General features: G+C 41.0%; 1 protein-coding gene across 1 annotated transcript; it reads left to right on the forward strand.

Annotated features, from left to right (window-relative positions):
* Nucleotides 1-939: 939 nt before the first annotated feature.
* Nucleotides 940-11,906, forward strand: vwc2 (von Willebrand factor C domain containing 2; the record flags this gene model as incomplete). Its single annotated transcript, XM_010766823.1, has 3 exons — nt 940-1,233; nt 9,647-10,343; nt 11,777-11,906. Coding segments are annotated over exons 2-3 (748 nt in total), but the record flags the coding sequence as incomplete, so codon positions are not given.
* Between the last annotated feature and the right edge of the window lie 2,332 nt (nt 11,907-14,238).

The raw sequence follows: 14,238 nt of genomic DNA on the forward strand, positions 1-14,238 counted from the left end.
GGTACATGAGACAGATATCCGAGTTATTGATCGTAATGGGAGTTTGAATCTGAGTTTACAACTCCACATCTTTGTACTCATTGGCAATGAAATATAAAGACGAGGTCAATTCTACCTCTATATAAAGAAGAATGCAGTGGGATTGGTAGAAAAATTAGTGTCGTCCAGCACAAGTCTATTTCTATGCTCTTTAACACACGTCGTGGTACGAACAACGATAGGATTTCGACTTACGATACGAGTATGTGGTACGCATTGTACGTCAACGCATTGAGTAGGACTGACCACGCGTCGGCCACGTATGCGTGGCCCCGGAACCGGGACGTTTTATTTAATTTTTTTTATAAAAAACAATATATATATAAGAAGAAGTTTTCTTTAACCCTGAAGTGGCTCCATGAGTATATTTTGGATTCAGTGGGCTATATTAAACTTTAACTGCTATATTCCAGCAAAAATAAAAAAAATGGGCCAAAGTCTTCAGTATTTCACCTACAGTCAGTAGAGACGGCTTTAAAACATTTAGACCTTCATTTTAAATGCAAAATAAAGTATCAATGATCAATGAAATGAGGGTGTTAAGCTTCAGGAAGTCAATTGATACTTACATCCTTTGCAATGCACCTGCATGATGTTTGATGTATTTGCTACAATTACACTTCATGTCCTTCCTTGTAAGGTGCCTTGACTCTTTCGGCGTTAAATGGCCCAGCAGTGACCACACTGCGTCACGGAAACGACTTCTTAATTCCCGATAATGAAGGAAAGTCTTTAATCACAGTGTGTGTGTGAACCTGAAGCGACCTGTGAAACGTCTCTTTGGTTACTAATTGACTTTTACACCCTCATTTTAAACTGCCCCATCTAGCGGCCAACCCACCCCACCAACCGCTTTTTTCTATTAAATTATTTATTTTGTTGTCACCGTGAGAAGCAAAGTGCCAGCGTAGAGCAGGGACATCACAGGCTGCCTGCGCTGCACTTGCAGCGGCGCGTCGCCGGAGACGGAGCGCTTCTTCTCTCTGTGGCCATTAAAGTTTAGCGAGACACGCCGATGACCTGCGAGCATCCTCCGTGGAAACTGTGCTTTTGACTAGCTTAACGAGCGTCAGTTTCCATCTCTTCACACACAGATCATTTGTTGCTGTCATGGCTCCGCTGTCCAACAGTCCGAAGGCTTCGTTCTAAACCCAGCGCGCACTGAAGGATACCCACAGACTCCGAGCATTACAGGTGAATTATCAATGTTGCTGTGTCTGAGGTGATGCGGCTTTTTATATGTGCATGGTAGTCTAATTTTCTTGAATACTCAGGCTTGACATCAACTTACTTTATTGTGTTTTCTCTGGTGTGTCTTTAATTAATATTTCACTCACTCTGTAAGAGTAAAGCCACCATGCCTGCGTGGAAATTAAACCGCATCTATCACATAGGCTGTTTTATGTAAATTAGCTTGATGTAGATCATTCAACCCTTCAGGAAAAGGCTGTTGCACCTGTGGAGGCTACATGTATCAGAGTAAGTGAACTGTATTGGTATTTTTCATTTGAATTTATGACTAATGCTTCTCAAAGAAGCATCACAGGGATTTCAGTGGCTGGCTGCACAAAGACTCCTGCCTGCTTACACATCCAGTCTACACAGCCTCTAGAGCCCAAACACATAATAGGCTACAACGTTGTTATCCTTTTATTAATTCATGGTGTCCAGTTAGAATAGGGGGTTGAATAATGATGTTTCCTTGATAATGTTTCTGCTAGTTTTCCAATGTTTTTTGCAGATATGGACACTGAGTTAATCACCTTTTTTATAATATCCCACATTTATGACACAGAAGAAAGTCAAAAGAATACTTTAAATCTCCATCATTATCAGTGTTAACATCATAATCCTATATCTTTTAATAGAAAGCTGATTTCCTCTCCTCCCTTTGTACATTTCCTGCATCGACATTTCCTGGCAGGGCTTTGTGTAAGAGCAAATTCTCACCTTGTTCCGCCTCACATAATCTTAAGATCATATGACAGTTTTGCAAGGGCTGTTGGTTTATCGCATTGCACGATCCAAGGCAAACTTTCTTCTGATTTGGGTCACTGGTAAGATATTACAGTCAGAGGATAAAATTCAATTAGGCAGCCCTGAAGCAATCTTTACTCACTGCCAGATGGCTTAATACTCTTGGATCCTGCCTCGGTGTCCCTTATTGCTCTAATTGGATTTCCTCGTTTCACACTGTTTATTTGTTTAAAAAATGATTTTTCAAACGTGGCATCATTAATTCAATACTTTCCCAGGCCCTGTCAGATCTTAGCCCACTAGCCACCGCTGTCGAATCATTTCACATCTCGTCCCCCGTGATCGGCGATGTCATAAAATTGAAGAAGACCTCAAAGTAAATTGTTGCATTCCCCATGTGCCGTCGATGGCATGTCGGGATGCTGAAACAGTCTTAGTGGGAGTCTCAGTAATGTGCAATAAATGAAGTGCACACAGCAGCGAGGGCATATTGTCTGTCTGAGTTAATTCCAGCCCTGAGGAGATGGTTTTCCTCTCAATGACATCTAGTTTGATTTCGCAGAGAGACATCGCAGGAGTTTCATTCTCCAAGACAATATGGATGGGAGGCTTGCTTGTTTTTAGAGGCTTGTTGTCAGACTAAAAGTGTGTACACTTAGAGAGAAATCAAAATGCTGAGGAGTGAGTGAGTCTCAAAGCAGATAATTTTCTCTGTTATCATTTTCTGTCACCGCCAGGCTTTTCAAGCAAATCAAACATGCACAATTGCTAACATTCCTGTAAAGATGGCTCACTTATATTAACAACAAACAGTAATTACAAATAACAAACATTTTAGCTCGTGAGTGGAATATTCCTGGAGATGTCTTTTTGCCCTATTTATAGCATTAATGTGTGGTGCTATCAACCCCCCTGAAAGAAACCTTTCTGAATGACATAAAAGAAGAAAGCAAGATAGAGGTCACATTCCTACATTTTAACCGCCACACTTTGTGTTATTGAATTGTTGCCATTAAAATCTATCTGAATAACAGTATCCTATTATACAAGGTAGAGCTAAAATGTTACTCGTGGCTCAGGTTGTGTCAAGACTTATAGGCCTTATCCACTCTGCTGGGTAATGAATAGGACAATCATTTATGAGTCATAAGCCAATGGGATGGTGAGCATCATTGAACCATGAACTAACAGCCAGGATGACTCTGCTTGATTAATCATTGGTGCTGCACCTCAGTGGTCAGATAGGGTATGTTCAATAACCCGAGATGTAAACAGGACACAACTGGTCCCTGACGGAGGGAATTATGTCTACAGTGACCATAATGACTGAACCTGCTCCCGCTGGCAAACACCGAGGCTAATACTGAGTTGATTCTCACTAGTGCAGCAAGCCAGGGCAACATTTAAATGTCAGTTAGAAGTGGAAATATCGTCAAAGCTGAAGAGTAATAGCACAAAACCTGTCAGCTATTTGAAATGCACGACATCCCTTATTAGCCATTTAAGGTAGATCATTATATTTGTTCCTCTTGCAGGGTTGAATCCCAAGGTAACATATGGAGTAATTGCTGTTTACTGTGTGCAGAACATCCAGCTGTACAGCGTTGTAAAGCCAGCATAGGGATATTTGAGGAAAAAGGAGAAATACATTTAAATGTTTGGCAGAGTCAGGTCATATTCTGATGATTGTCTTGTCACTTTGACAGCTGATGTGATTACCTCTGCCTATAAACTGGAACTGGATTGTGTGCCAGCGCTCATGCAGGTTTAACATCCCGCGTATAGCTACAGACAGGGACGGTGCCCTATATTATATCTGAAATGACAACATTGCCTGGAGAGAAGGATCTGATATTAACACGTGTGTTTTGGTGGAATTGGCTTTCTCTCCCTTGTTCTTTCGGGTGGAAAGATATTAATAATTCCTTTTTTTATTATTTAAATGTATTTTTCAAACACAATATAGAACTCTCCCCCATTTCTAGAAATTGGTTTGCACACTTGATGAAAGTGCAACGTAAGAACATGAGCAGAAAGCATTATTATGACATTTTAGTATTTTATTTATGAATTTTAATTGGGCTATGTATGAATAAATATAGAGCTGGAAGAAGTATTCGGATTATTTACTTAAGTAGCAGTAATAAAGTGTAAAATACTCTGCTACAAGTCTGGCATGAATACTATTTACTTGAGTATTAATTCAATTAAATTCAATTCAAAGGGGCTTTATTGGCATGAAAGTTAAATTAAACAATGTTGCCAAAGCATTACAATACAAAATAATTAACAACATTAACATACATTTCAAATGTTTACATATTATTGATGATATATATATACAGTGATACAATTACATATTATTATCAAAATGTACATTGTACATATTTTCCAAAATGAACATGATTCATTATGCAATATGGCCCATTTAAACACCATGTATCACATTTGTATTATACTTATTGATGCATTAACGTGTTCATCACTTCATTGCTTACTACTTAGTGGCTTAACCTTTAATAATAAATGATAGTGTATTAGTTGATTTATATTTTTTATCAATAACATAAATCTGCCAAAATGTTTGCCAACAAAGTGTATTGGAGTATAAGCATAGTAGCATGAAATTTAAATGCTCAAGTAAAGTACAAGTACCTAAATGTACTTAGTTACATTCCCCCACTGAACAGATATTCCCTTGTTTCAATAAATCATTCATAGACAAAGAAACAAACAGTATGATATCCTATCTGTTAGTCCTTTTCTCAACAAACTTATAAAAACATAAAGACCAACACACATTCAGTGCATTAGAAAGGACTGTCAACTCCCGGCACAAATATAGAGCAGATAGAAATCTATTGTCTTTAAGGGTGTTTTACAGCAGGACCCCAAACAGTTACATTGTGTCTTTAAACAAAAATCATGCTAAAAGCAAAAGTTGTACAATCAGGAAAAGTCACCAGTGAATGGGCGATAAGAGTAGCGACTTGGCTTGGAAACCGGAAAGTAGCCAGTTCCAGAACAACCTAGTGCCTATGAGCAAGGCACCATCCCATACACTGCGGCCTGCTGTACATAATAGCTGCCAATTGTCCCCAATACCATAAATTCCTCTGTGAGATGAATAAAGGCTTTCTGACAAAACATTCCGAATGATGTTGTTGGATGTTGTCGACCTGAAACCCCAGACAGAATTGTAAATCTAAAATTGAGTTTTGGTGATGCAATTTTGAATTTCATGGAAACAATAGGAGCTTTCTCAGAGTTTCCAGCGCTGAACTTCCTGCTGTTTCACATGTCAGGCTTGAGGTTTGAACAAAAAATGTTCACATCTCTGGTCCAAGTGCTGACTGACCGCAGCTGGCAAGCTCAACGAAGGATTATAAACTCATTTCGTAAAACTGTTCTATCACTTGATCATTAAAATGTGAGGATACGAGCACAGATGTTTCAGCAGTACAAATATTTAAGGACTGTGTTTTACTCCACGGGCATGTAGTTTATTTGCCAGTTCTCTAACACACACATGCAGAACATCGTTCCTCTCAGCTCTTCTGCTTATATCATTAATTATTCATCAATGAAAGAAACAACATTAGATTACAATGTAGCACAACAGCAGCACTAAGTGGAGGTCTTGCTTTTTACTGAATATATCATAACGTTTATTTAACCCCGGGAGGCTTTCTGTTAAAAACTAAAACTGTTTTTGGACAAGTCATTAAAGTGCTGCATGTTGTTGCAATTTAAATCAACAACAACTAGACTGAATTTATTAATCGTTCTAATGTATATTTCTTTTTTAATTGGCCCCTTTTCAGCTGGACTCACATGCCACTTTAGTACTTCATGTCACTAATGCCGTGGACCATGCAGAGCCCTTTCAGTTGCAGAACAGATAGGAGAACCACATGACCACAGTTCTGTGGGGTAATGGAAAATGTGACTGTTCTTCAAGACAAAAATATACAGCTAAGTGTTTGTTTTCCAGAGATAATTGTTTGGAGCTGACAAGTGTTCATTTAAGTGTTTTTTTTCCACTTGCTGAGCTGATTTTTTTTGCTCTGAAGTGGGTGTTCAAAATGTGTCAGAAGTGTGAACAAACTCAGTGATGTTAGCTTACATAAACTTTGGTATGTTCATAATGATGGACATTTGGGTCACACTTGTGCAGCGTTTATGATTGTTTTGTGAAAACAGCGTTTCTACATCAGGTTATGATACTAAAAGAGACTTTATAAACCCATACTTGCAGATAATTCCATATTATGTGCCCATTACACTCAAATTAATACTCATAAGTTGTTTGATAGCCCATAGCTCAAGCTTCTGCCATATGCTGCAGAAATGTGTAGATACTGCGTTGTATCTTAGTGTCAGTTCGTAGTTGTGTATTTCTTACAGCCAGCTTGGCAAGTATTCAAGATAGAGCAGTGAAGCAAACAAAGTGAATTCTCTGCAGGGCTGTAGGGCAAAGATAGATCCATGACCTTTAACGTAATGGCTTATATGCAAAGCTATTAATGTAAGAAAGTTTGCAATCACTTGAACCTGAGGAGTGGTCAGAAAAAGTATACACATGACGCCTTGGAAATGTTTGTCAGTAGGTAGCCTACTTTACTTAAAAGGACATATTTGTGTTTCATTCTGGGCACAAGTCCACTGAATAAATAAGACATTCAGAAATGATGAGATATATATACAAAAATAGCATAATGATGTTAAATGTAGTTGTAGCACAATTTCATCTGCAAGAAAAAATGAATATTAAATTACTCTGCACTTTCTATATATTTGTCTCACTGTCAACAAATGCCATGAAAAGACCCAAACCATCAAGGTCTGCGTCTCACTGTTATTCAATTTCTCTACACTGTGTGTGGCACTCAGCCCAGAGCCCATTAATAACTGCTCAATGGTAAAAAAAATATAGTAGTTTCCATTCTCAAGAAGGCTCTTTATTTTCCTCACAGCAGACACAGTAGTTTTTAGAATAAGTAACTGAGGCAGAATTAAAGAGTGCATTTGTAGAGGACTATTTTCAGCCATGGATTAATACACATTTACCGCTGAAGTTATTATTTACAGCAGAAGAGAAACATATTATATTGTACGTGTGTCACTGAGTGCAGCCTAAGTTACAGCTTATTACTGTCACTAAGGAAAAATATGGCACGGTCAGTAGGCTACTACTGTTAGCTCTCCCTTTGACTTAGTAAGATCAAGCACAAGGAGATAGTTAAGCTAATAGCTAGCTAGCTTGTTTGCTTAGCATGTTTTATGTCCAAATTAGCCCCTTAATAAGAATTTCATCCCTTGTACTAAGGCAAGAGCTGTAAAGAAGATGTTCCCACAGGAGACCTTTTAATATGAATTTGACACTTATGTGCTAAGCGAAAGACTTAGAGTCATAAGATGGAGCAGTTACACCATTGTTTTGACCACCATTCGTTAACAGATGGGAGTGTTAATCAAACATAGTAGAGGCTCAAAATCATCATATGTAAATAGGTTACTGGGTTATTGGATAATTCAAAGTTACTTATTGTGCAAACTCTTGAAATGTGCAGCAAACGGTGGTAGAGAGAACAGAAGCCGTGTTTGTGTTGATCTACTGCATAGCCAAGCAGGATTGGTTTGAAAGAAGTTACGTGAGAAGGCAGATGGGTAAACTTGATCTATAATTAATCCGGATATTACAGCTGAGACTAAAACCAACTACTTAGGGTAGCTTAAGTGTGGAAAATATTCAAATTATTGTACATTGTATTGTATTGTATGGCACTTTACAGCATGTGCATTGCTAATTGACAGAGGGCATAATTATGGTTCACCTCCAATAATTATCCTAAATCTGGCAATACTGATTAAATTCACTATTGAGGATACATGAAGAAACTGTATGGCTTATCAATGTGTTTTTTAACATCAGTGGACACTGTATGGATCACAAGAATTTAGCTTAACCAGTCTTTTGATACACTTGTTAGTGTGTTCCATTTGTGGCTGGTTTTGATGTTTTCATGGAATTTGTCAGCAGTGGGAGAAATATAGTACTGTCGGTAGCCTGGGCCTTAGATTCTGTGGTGCTGTGGCTAGTTTGCGCCCAGTTGACAACCAGCCCGAGGGCCTTGCAGCAGCAGCAACAACAGCAGCAGCAGCAGCAGTGTCAGTGCGACAGCCAGTAACAGCTGTTAAGGTGGAGAGGTGAGGCTGAGAAAAGCTAAATGAGGTCCTTTTACTAATGAGGCATGGGCTCATCTCTCTCTCTCTCTCTCTTTCTCTCTCTCTCTCTCTCACTTTCTCCCTCTCTCAGCTGCAGTAGCGTTATCGGTATGCACCTCGTTCTGCTTTCCCTGCTTTCCACAGCAGTTCCAAGGATTCTGCCTCAAACATAGCAATTCAGCTAAAACACAACACAAACAGCATGCCGGTGTGCCAGCAGTCAATTTGAGCTCACTCTCCCCTCAGAATAGATCAGAATTCATGAATAAGAAATTGCATGACTTTAAACATATAGCAAGTGTTTGGCTGCGTAGTTGGAGCTGGATAGAATTAATGCGGGCGGTTTCCCCAGCATTATCTCCGCTCTGTATTAACACACCTTATTTGCTCACGGCTAATTTAATGCTAAGTTGCTTTTCCCCTCCTGTTTAGGGCTCCCAATTGCTCAGTCTGAAATTGAGTTTGACAAATGAATCAATATGGTGAACTATTCTTAATCAAGCTCGGGCAGGACTTTACAGTTAATTGTTGAGTCAGTCAATACGGGGTAATCTCGCCTTCCCTCAAAATAAGCTATATGTCAACACGACTGCAGCCCTTTAAACACGGCTCAGAGATGACACTGAGCAGTTGGTGAGAAGGAAATGAATGCAAGTAGGCCACCGAACGCAGCAAAGCATCATAGCAGGCACTGGATTTTCAAGACGTCGCAGCAAATCAAGTTAAGCAAGAGACACACAACAAACACAGTGACTGCAGCTTTTTAAAATGTGCAGTCTCTGCAACGTCTGCAGTTGATCCCGGGTTTCACTCGACTTGAGCTGATGTTTATTGACTCCATGCAGTTCTGAAAACTTTAAAGAAAGTGACGTGCTTTTATTTCTGATTAAACCAAACCAATGACACGTTTTTTTTACAACACTTAGTAAAATATCCTGCTTTATTTTGACAATGCAATGGGTACTTCTGTCAGCAAGATTCTTCTTTCCAATCAATAGATTTCTGCTTTTGTACAGTTGACTGTGACTCGTTTTTCTTAAAAAGCAGACATTGATCCCGATGCTTTGTTCCATGAGAGGAGCACAGGCTTAAGAGTGTTGGATTCAGGTCTTTCTTTGGCCATTTTGCCTCTTACTTTGTCACTGCTGCGAGTGATTGATGCAGGGAAGTGTTACAGTATGAAGCAGTATTGATTTCCGAACACAACCCTATGAATGCTCCCTGTCCTGATGATCCAATCCACTGATTCTACAGACTTGCATCACACTCAGGGAGAGTCGGGCTCTGATGTAGTTTGAATGTATTTCACTGTTGTAGAATCTAAATGAAACAGAGCCTACACCTGGGATGAGAAGTGACAGAACGCTGAGCGCATAACCCCAGTTTAATTTTCTCTTTCCAGATGGACTGGCTCACACCTGAGATGTGAAGCGTGTTATGTGAGCCAAGGTGTTTTCCCACCTCGCTGGTGGTGGGGAGAGATGTTGCACTCCGTTGTCATGACAGCAGAAGTTCTCTTTGTTCTGGGGTTCCTGATGTGTGGCATCCAGTGCAATCCTATAGCGGCGAGCCGAGAACGTCTGGAAAAAGTGTTGACCCAAGCTAGGCAGGACAAACCTCAGGACGAGCAGACCCCCGAGGAGCCGCTTGGATACGACGCTCAGAAACAGATCAATGCTTTGGGCCCCAACAGGACTGCCCTCAGGACGAACCCCGGCTCCCAAGGATCTAAGGGTGGGAAGCCCCTGGAGCTGTGGACAGAGCAGGACAGCCTGAACCAAATAGACGAGGGCCCCACAAGCGACGTCACCCTCTCTTTGGACTCCATCGACGAGTACGCCTACCCAGACTACCGGGGGAAAGGCTGCATGGACGAGAGCGGCTTCGTGTTTGCCATTGGTGAGCAGTTCACCCCAGGCCCTTCCACGTGCCCCTGCCTCTGCACGGACGAGGGCCCTATGTGCACCAAGCCAGAATGTCCCAAGGTTCACCCTCGCTGCATTAAAGTGGACACTAGCCAATGCTGCCCGCTGTGCAAGGAGAAAAAAAACTACTGTGAGTTTCGGGGCAAGATCTACACCTCGCTGCAGGAATTTAAGGTGAGCCAATTAACTGCATTCACTCTTTTTTGACGTGCGGAAACTTGAAACAAGTGCTGACGGAACACTCTGTTCAATGTAGTTTATCACAGGCAATACACAGAGAGGAGTTACCTTGCCTCACAGCATGCGAGCGAGCAGGCAGGCAGCTTTATAATGGCAAAGGTCAGCACTTGTTGTTTTTTTTCCTCACACAGCGCCTGAATATATCCGCTGGCTGAATTTGGCATTGTATGTTTTGGCAGAGTGTTTCTATATTCGCTTTGTTGCAAACACCTGATACAGTTACAGTAATGTTACAACTCTGTGTGTGGGTGCTTGTGAAGAGACACAGAGATACACCAGCAAGATCTTTTTAGTGTTTTATCTTCTGACAACTCTTTGAAAGGCTCGACTCAGGATTGCACCACAGTGCTGGTGCTACGTCTGCGATTAGCGGCGCCTAATGCCTCTCTTTCTGTTGTGAAGTGTCTCAGCGGGGGCTTAAGGCTAGGGATTTTCCTCCAACTAACGGGCGGCATTACCACCAGCTCAATGTCAAGTTTCTGCTGGGGGAAAGTCACAGAAAGCTCTACTTTCAAGTCATACGTCAGCCTTTGTGCTGTGCTGTGGGGTGTGGAGGTGGAGGTGGGGTAGCTTTGCAACAAAGCAACAGGCAGGTTTTTTTATGGTTGATTGCTAAGTTCTTGCGTATTGTACTAAGTGCTGCCTCACTCCATTTTTCACAGTGGAGTGCCATGCGGAGGCGCAGGCCTCTGCAATCTGTGGCAACGCTGGCTGAATTAACCTTTACTCTCTGGATAAGATTAAAGGTGTATGCTTTATACGAGCGGCTGCTAAATGAAGCCTTCCATAGGGAGTGTGGTCCACTTCTTAGAACAAAAAGGTATACTAGCAGCTTTTGACCCGCATTTGTTCTATTTCAAGACATACAGGACAGTTGAAGAACCCTTACCGGAACTACTGTTTCTGTTCACGCACCAAGAAAATTGGAAGCATCTTTCTTTTGTTTCCCCATTACTATTGATTTCTCTATATACCCTGATTGGATAGTGAAGTTCAACTCTCGACTTGGCTCTATTCAGAACGAGGCATTCATTGGCCATAAAGTTTAGAAGGATGAGACTTTCCTATAGCTTTGTGACATGATGTATTAAACAAGCCAGACAGGCAGGAATGTGTGTGTGTGTGTGTGTGTGTGTGTGTGTGTGTGTGTGTGTGTGTGTGTGTGTGTGTGTGTGTGTGTGTGTGTGTGTGTGTGTACACGTGTGTGTCAGGGAGACAGAGCTAGTAGAAGCAGTGAGACACAGAGACAAACAAAAGAGCCGGAGACAAATATAAGGAGAACTTAATTAAGGCTCACACACACTGTTGTCTGTCTGCCTGTGTATTTGTGTATTTATGAGGGTTTTAATGACTATTTCTCTATGCAGGTGTCTCCATGTGAGAAGTGCCGATGTGAGCCAAGTGGGGAGGTGCTGTGCTCGGTGGCAGCCTGCCCTCAGACGGAGTGTGTGGACCCGGAGTACGAGCCGGAACAGTGCTGTCCCATCTGCAAGACTGGTGAGCATGGAGAGCGTTTCTTCCAACAACACTGCAGTAAATGCTTTATTCCAGTAAAGTAACCAGTGTGCTAGCGGGGGCTGCTGAGTAGCTCGACTCAGAGAAAACTAATGTCAAATGTGTTTTGCTCAGGGGCACCTCAACAGGAGTGATAAGGGAGAAGTATGAAGTAGTCTTGATTTTTGCTGACGCGAAGCATGCACTATGCTGCACTGCAGTGTTTGCAGGGTCTTGCCATAACAGATTGCGTAATATTAATGACTTTTTTTGTCACACCCACAAAATAATAAATGTTTTTGTGTAAAACATTTTGAAATAATTTCTTATAATTACTCAGTTTATCTGATGGAGTCAGTATGTTCCAAATCCCTCCCACTGTCTGGTACACAGATGTGTGGTCCGTTTGCTTTTTTCGCTGCTCGGGTTGTGAGTTTATGATCCTGTTGGTTTGAAAGCTTTGGCCTGTCTGTGGCTCAGAGTCGATTATCTGAAGTTGTTTCGGATGATTCCAGACAGCATGTCCTAGATTATGTCCCCTTGTTTGCTTGGTGTGACTCTAATGCAACATGGCAATGTCAGCAACATTGCTTCCTTCAGCAAAAAGAATGATGACTTGCGATATGTATCTCTGAGCTGGAATCTTAAAGTGGCACGGGCTGTACCGTAAACAAGAGCAAGCACTCTGCATAAAGACTTAATCCCTGGGATAAAGACAAGCTGCGTACAGTACGTTCCACATTTTAAAAATGCAATAAAGAAGACTGAGCGTTTACACATTAAGTATTGAACATAAGAAAAAATAAAACAAGTTTTCCTCAAAAGAGACAAAATATATAAAGACAACAATTAAGCTAGAAGAAAACAAACAGTCCACAAAACGCCTTGATCAGCATGTACCACCAACTAAGAATATCACATTAAGACAATTCCTTTATCACTGTAGATATAAGCATTTGCTTGTAATGAACTTTTGTTATTAATCCAAGGTTTTCACACTCAATTAAAAGTATATATTTATATCTACAGCCTCTGGAGACCATGAGTAAAAGCATTTGTAGTCCTGAAGCGTTACTCACTCTATTAATATGTGCCTGTTGTAATCTTTGGGAATACATGATGGTTCTTTGTTCCCATTTTTTTTTTTTGCTGTTCACCCACTTTTTAGATATGCACATATTGATCATGCTGACAGTGCTTTTAGCGTTTGGGCAGCGCTCCATATTTCCCTCCTAGCCGGTGGATTCCCTGGTTTCCATTCGAAGGCTACATCAGTTGGTGGGGGGGCCGATGTAGATGCAATACAGTATGTGCATACAGTAGATGTGGCAGAATAGGAGAGCATGCATCTGAATTTAAGAGTCCCACAAAATCCATGGGTTCATTCAGTCGATACGGATTTTCAGTTTTAGGATGGCATCAGCCCCCTATTAGCATAAGATTAGCACACATTACCATTGGATACACTGAGCTCTCTGTGTTTAAGACACCAGGTTACCTGAGCACAACTAATACTGTCACAGTCTGAATAAGAAATGCTTTCAGAGTCAAAGTGGCGCTGCACTCATTTTACACATTGAGACCAGTTTACTCATCACTAGGAGTATTACTCAGCCTGTTGTATAATTTGTGTTGTGGCTCTGGAGGAGCTTACTGAACCTGCACTATAAACTGTAGGAGTGAAATATGTGGGCTTTAAAACCAGGCAGACAGTGTTTCATTCAGTTGTGAGGTGGATCTGAAAGTATTGTAACACCTACTGTAGATTTCAGTGTTTCTTTTCAAATATATCCTCAATGTTCCTCAACACAGGAGTCTCAGGAGTGATTTAACCAGAAGGCAATGTGAGGGGGGGATTTCATCTGCCTTATTAGCGAAATGTATGCCTCTTGTTAACCTGCCAGACCTCTCTTCATCTCCCCCAGCAGAGAGAGTGCATGCGCAGAGGGGATGTTTCGTTAAAGTGTTAGTATAGCATGCCCATGATCCTTTATCTGACTGCTGGAAGAATGTCCTCGACCATGGCTTTGAAACAGCCTGAATGTGCTGTGCATGAATAAATCTGTGTAGAGGCCCGTCTTTTTTTAATTCTCTCCTTGGATCTAGAAATATTGTCTAGACTCTACTGGTTTGAACTGTATCTTTATTTTATAGCCCTCAGTCGGAATTATTACATCTTTGTTTTTAATACTCAGTTTGTTGAGGCGGATTGCTCTAAATACTACAATACCCATGGGCCTTGTTCCCTTTTTCTACGTAGAAATAACCAGTTAGAGGCTTTGTTGTTAAATGTAATAACAAAACGTGGCACTGTAGTTGCTGAAATAATTCAAAT

The sequence above is a fragment of the Notothenia coriiceps genome, unplaced genomic scaffold (assembly GCF_000735185.1).
Source record: "Notothenia coriiceps isolate Sejong01 unplaced genomic scaffold, NC01 NC01_scaffold00003703, whole genome shotgun sequence".
NCBI lineage: Eukaryota > Metazoa > Chordata > Actinopteri > Perciformes > Nototheniidae > Notothenia > Notothenia coriiceps.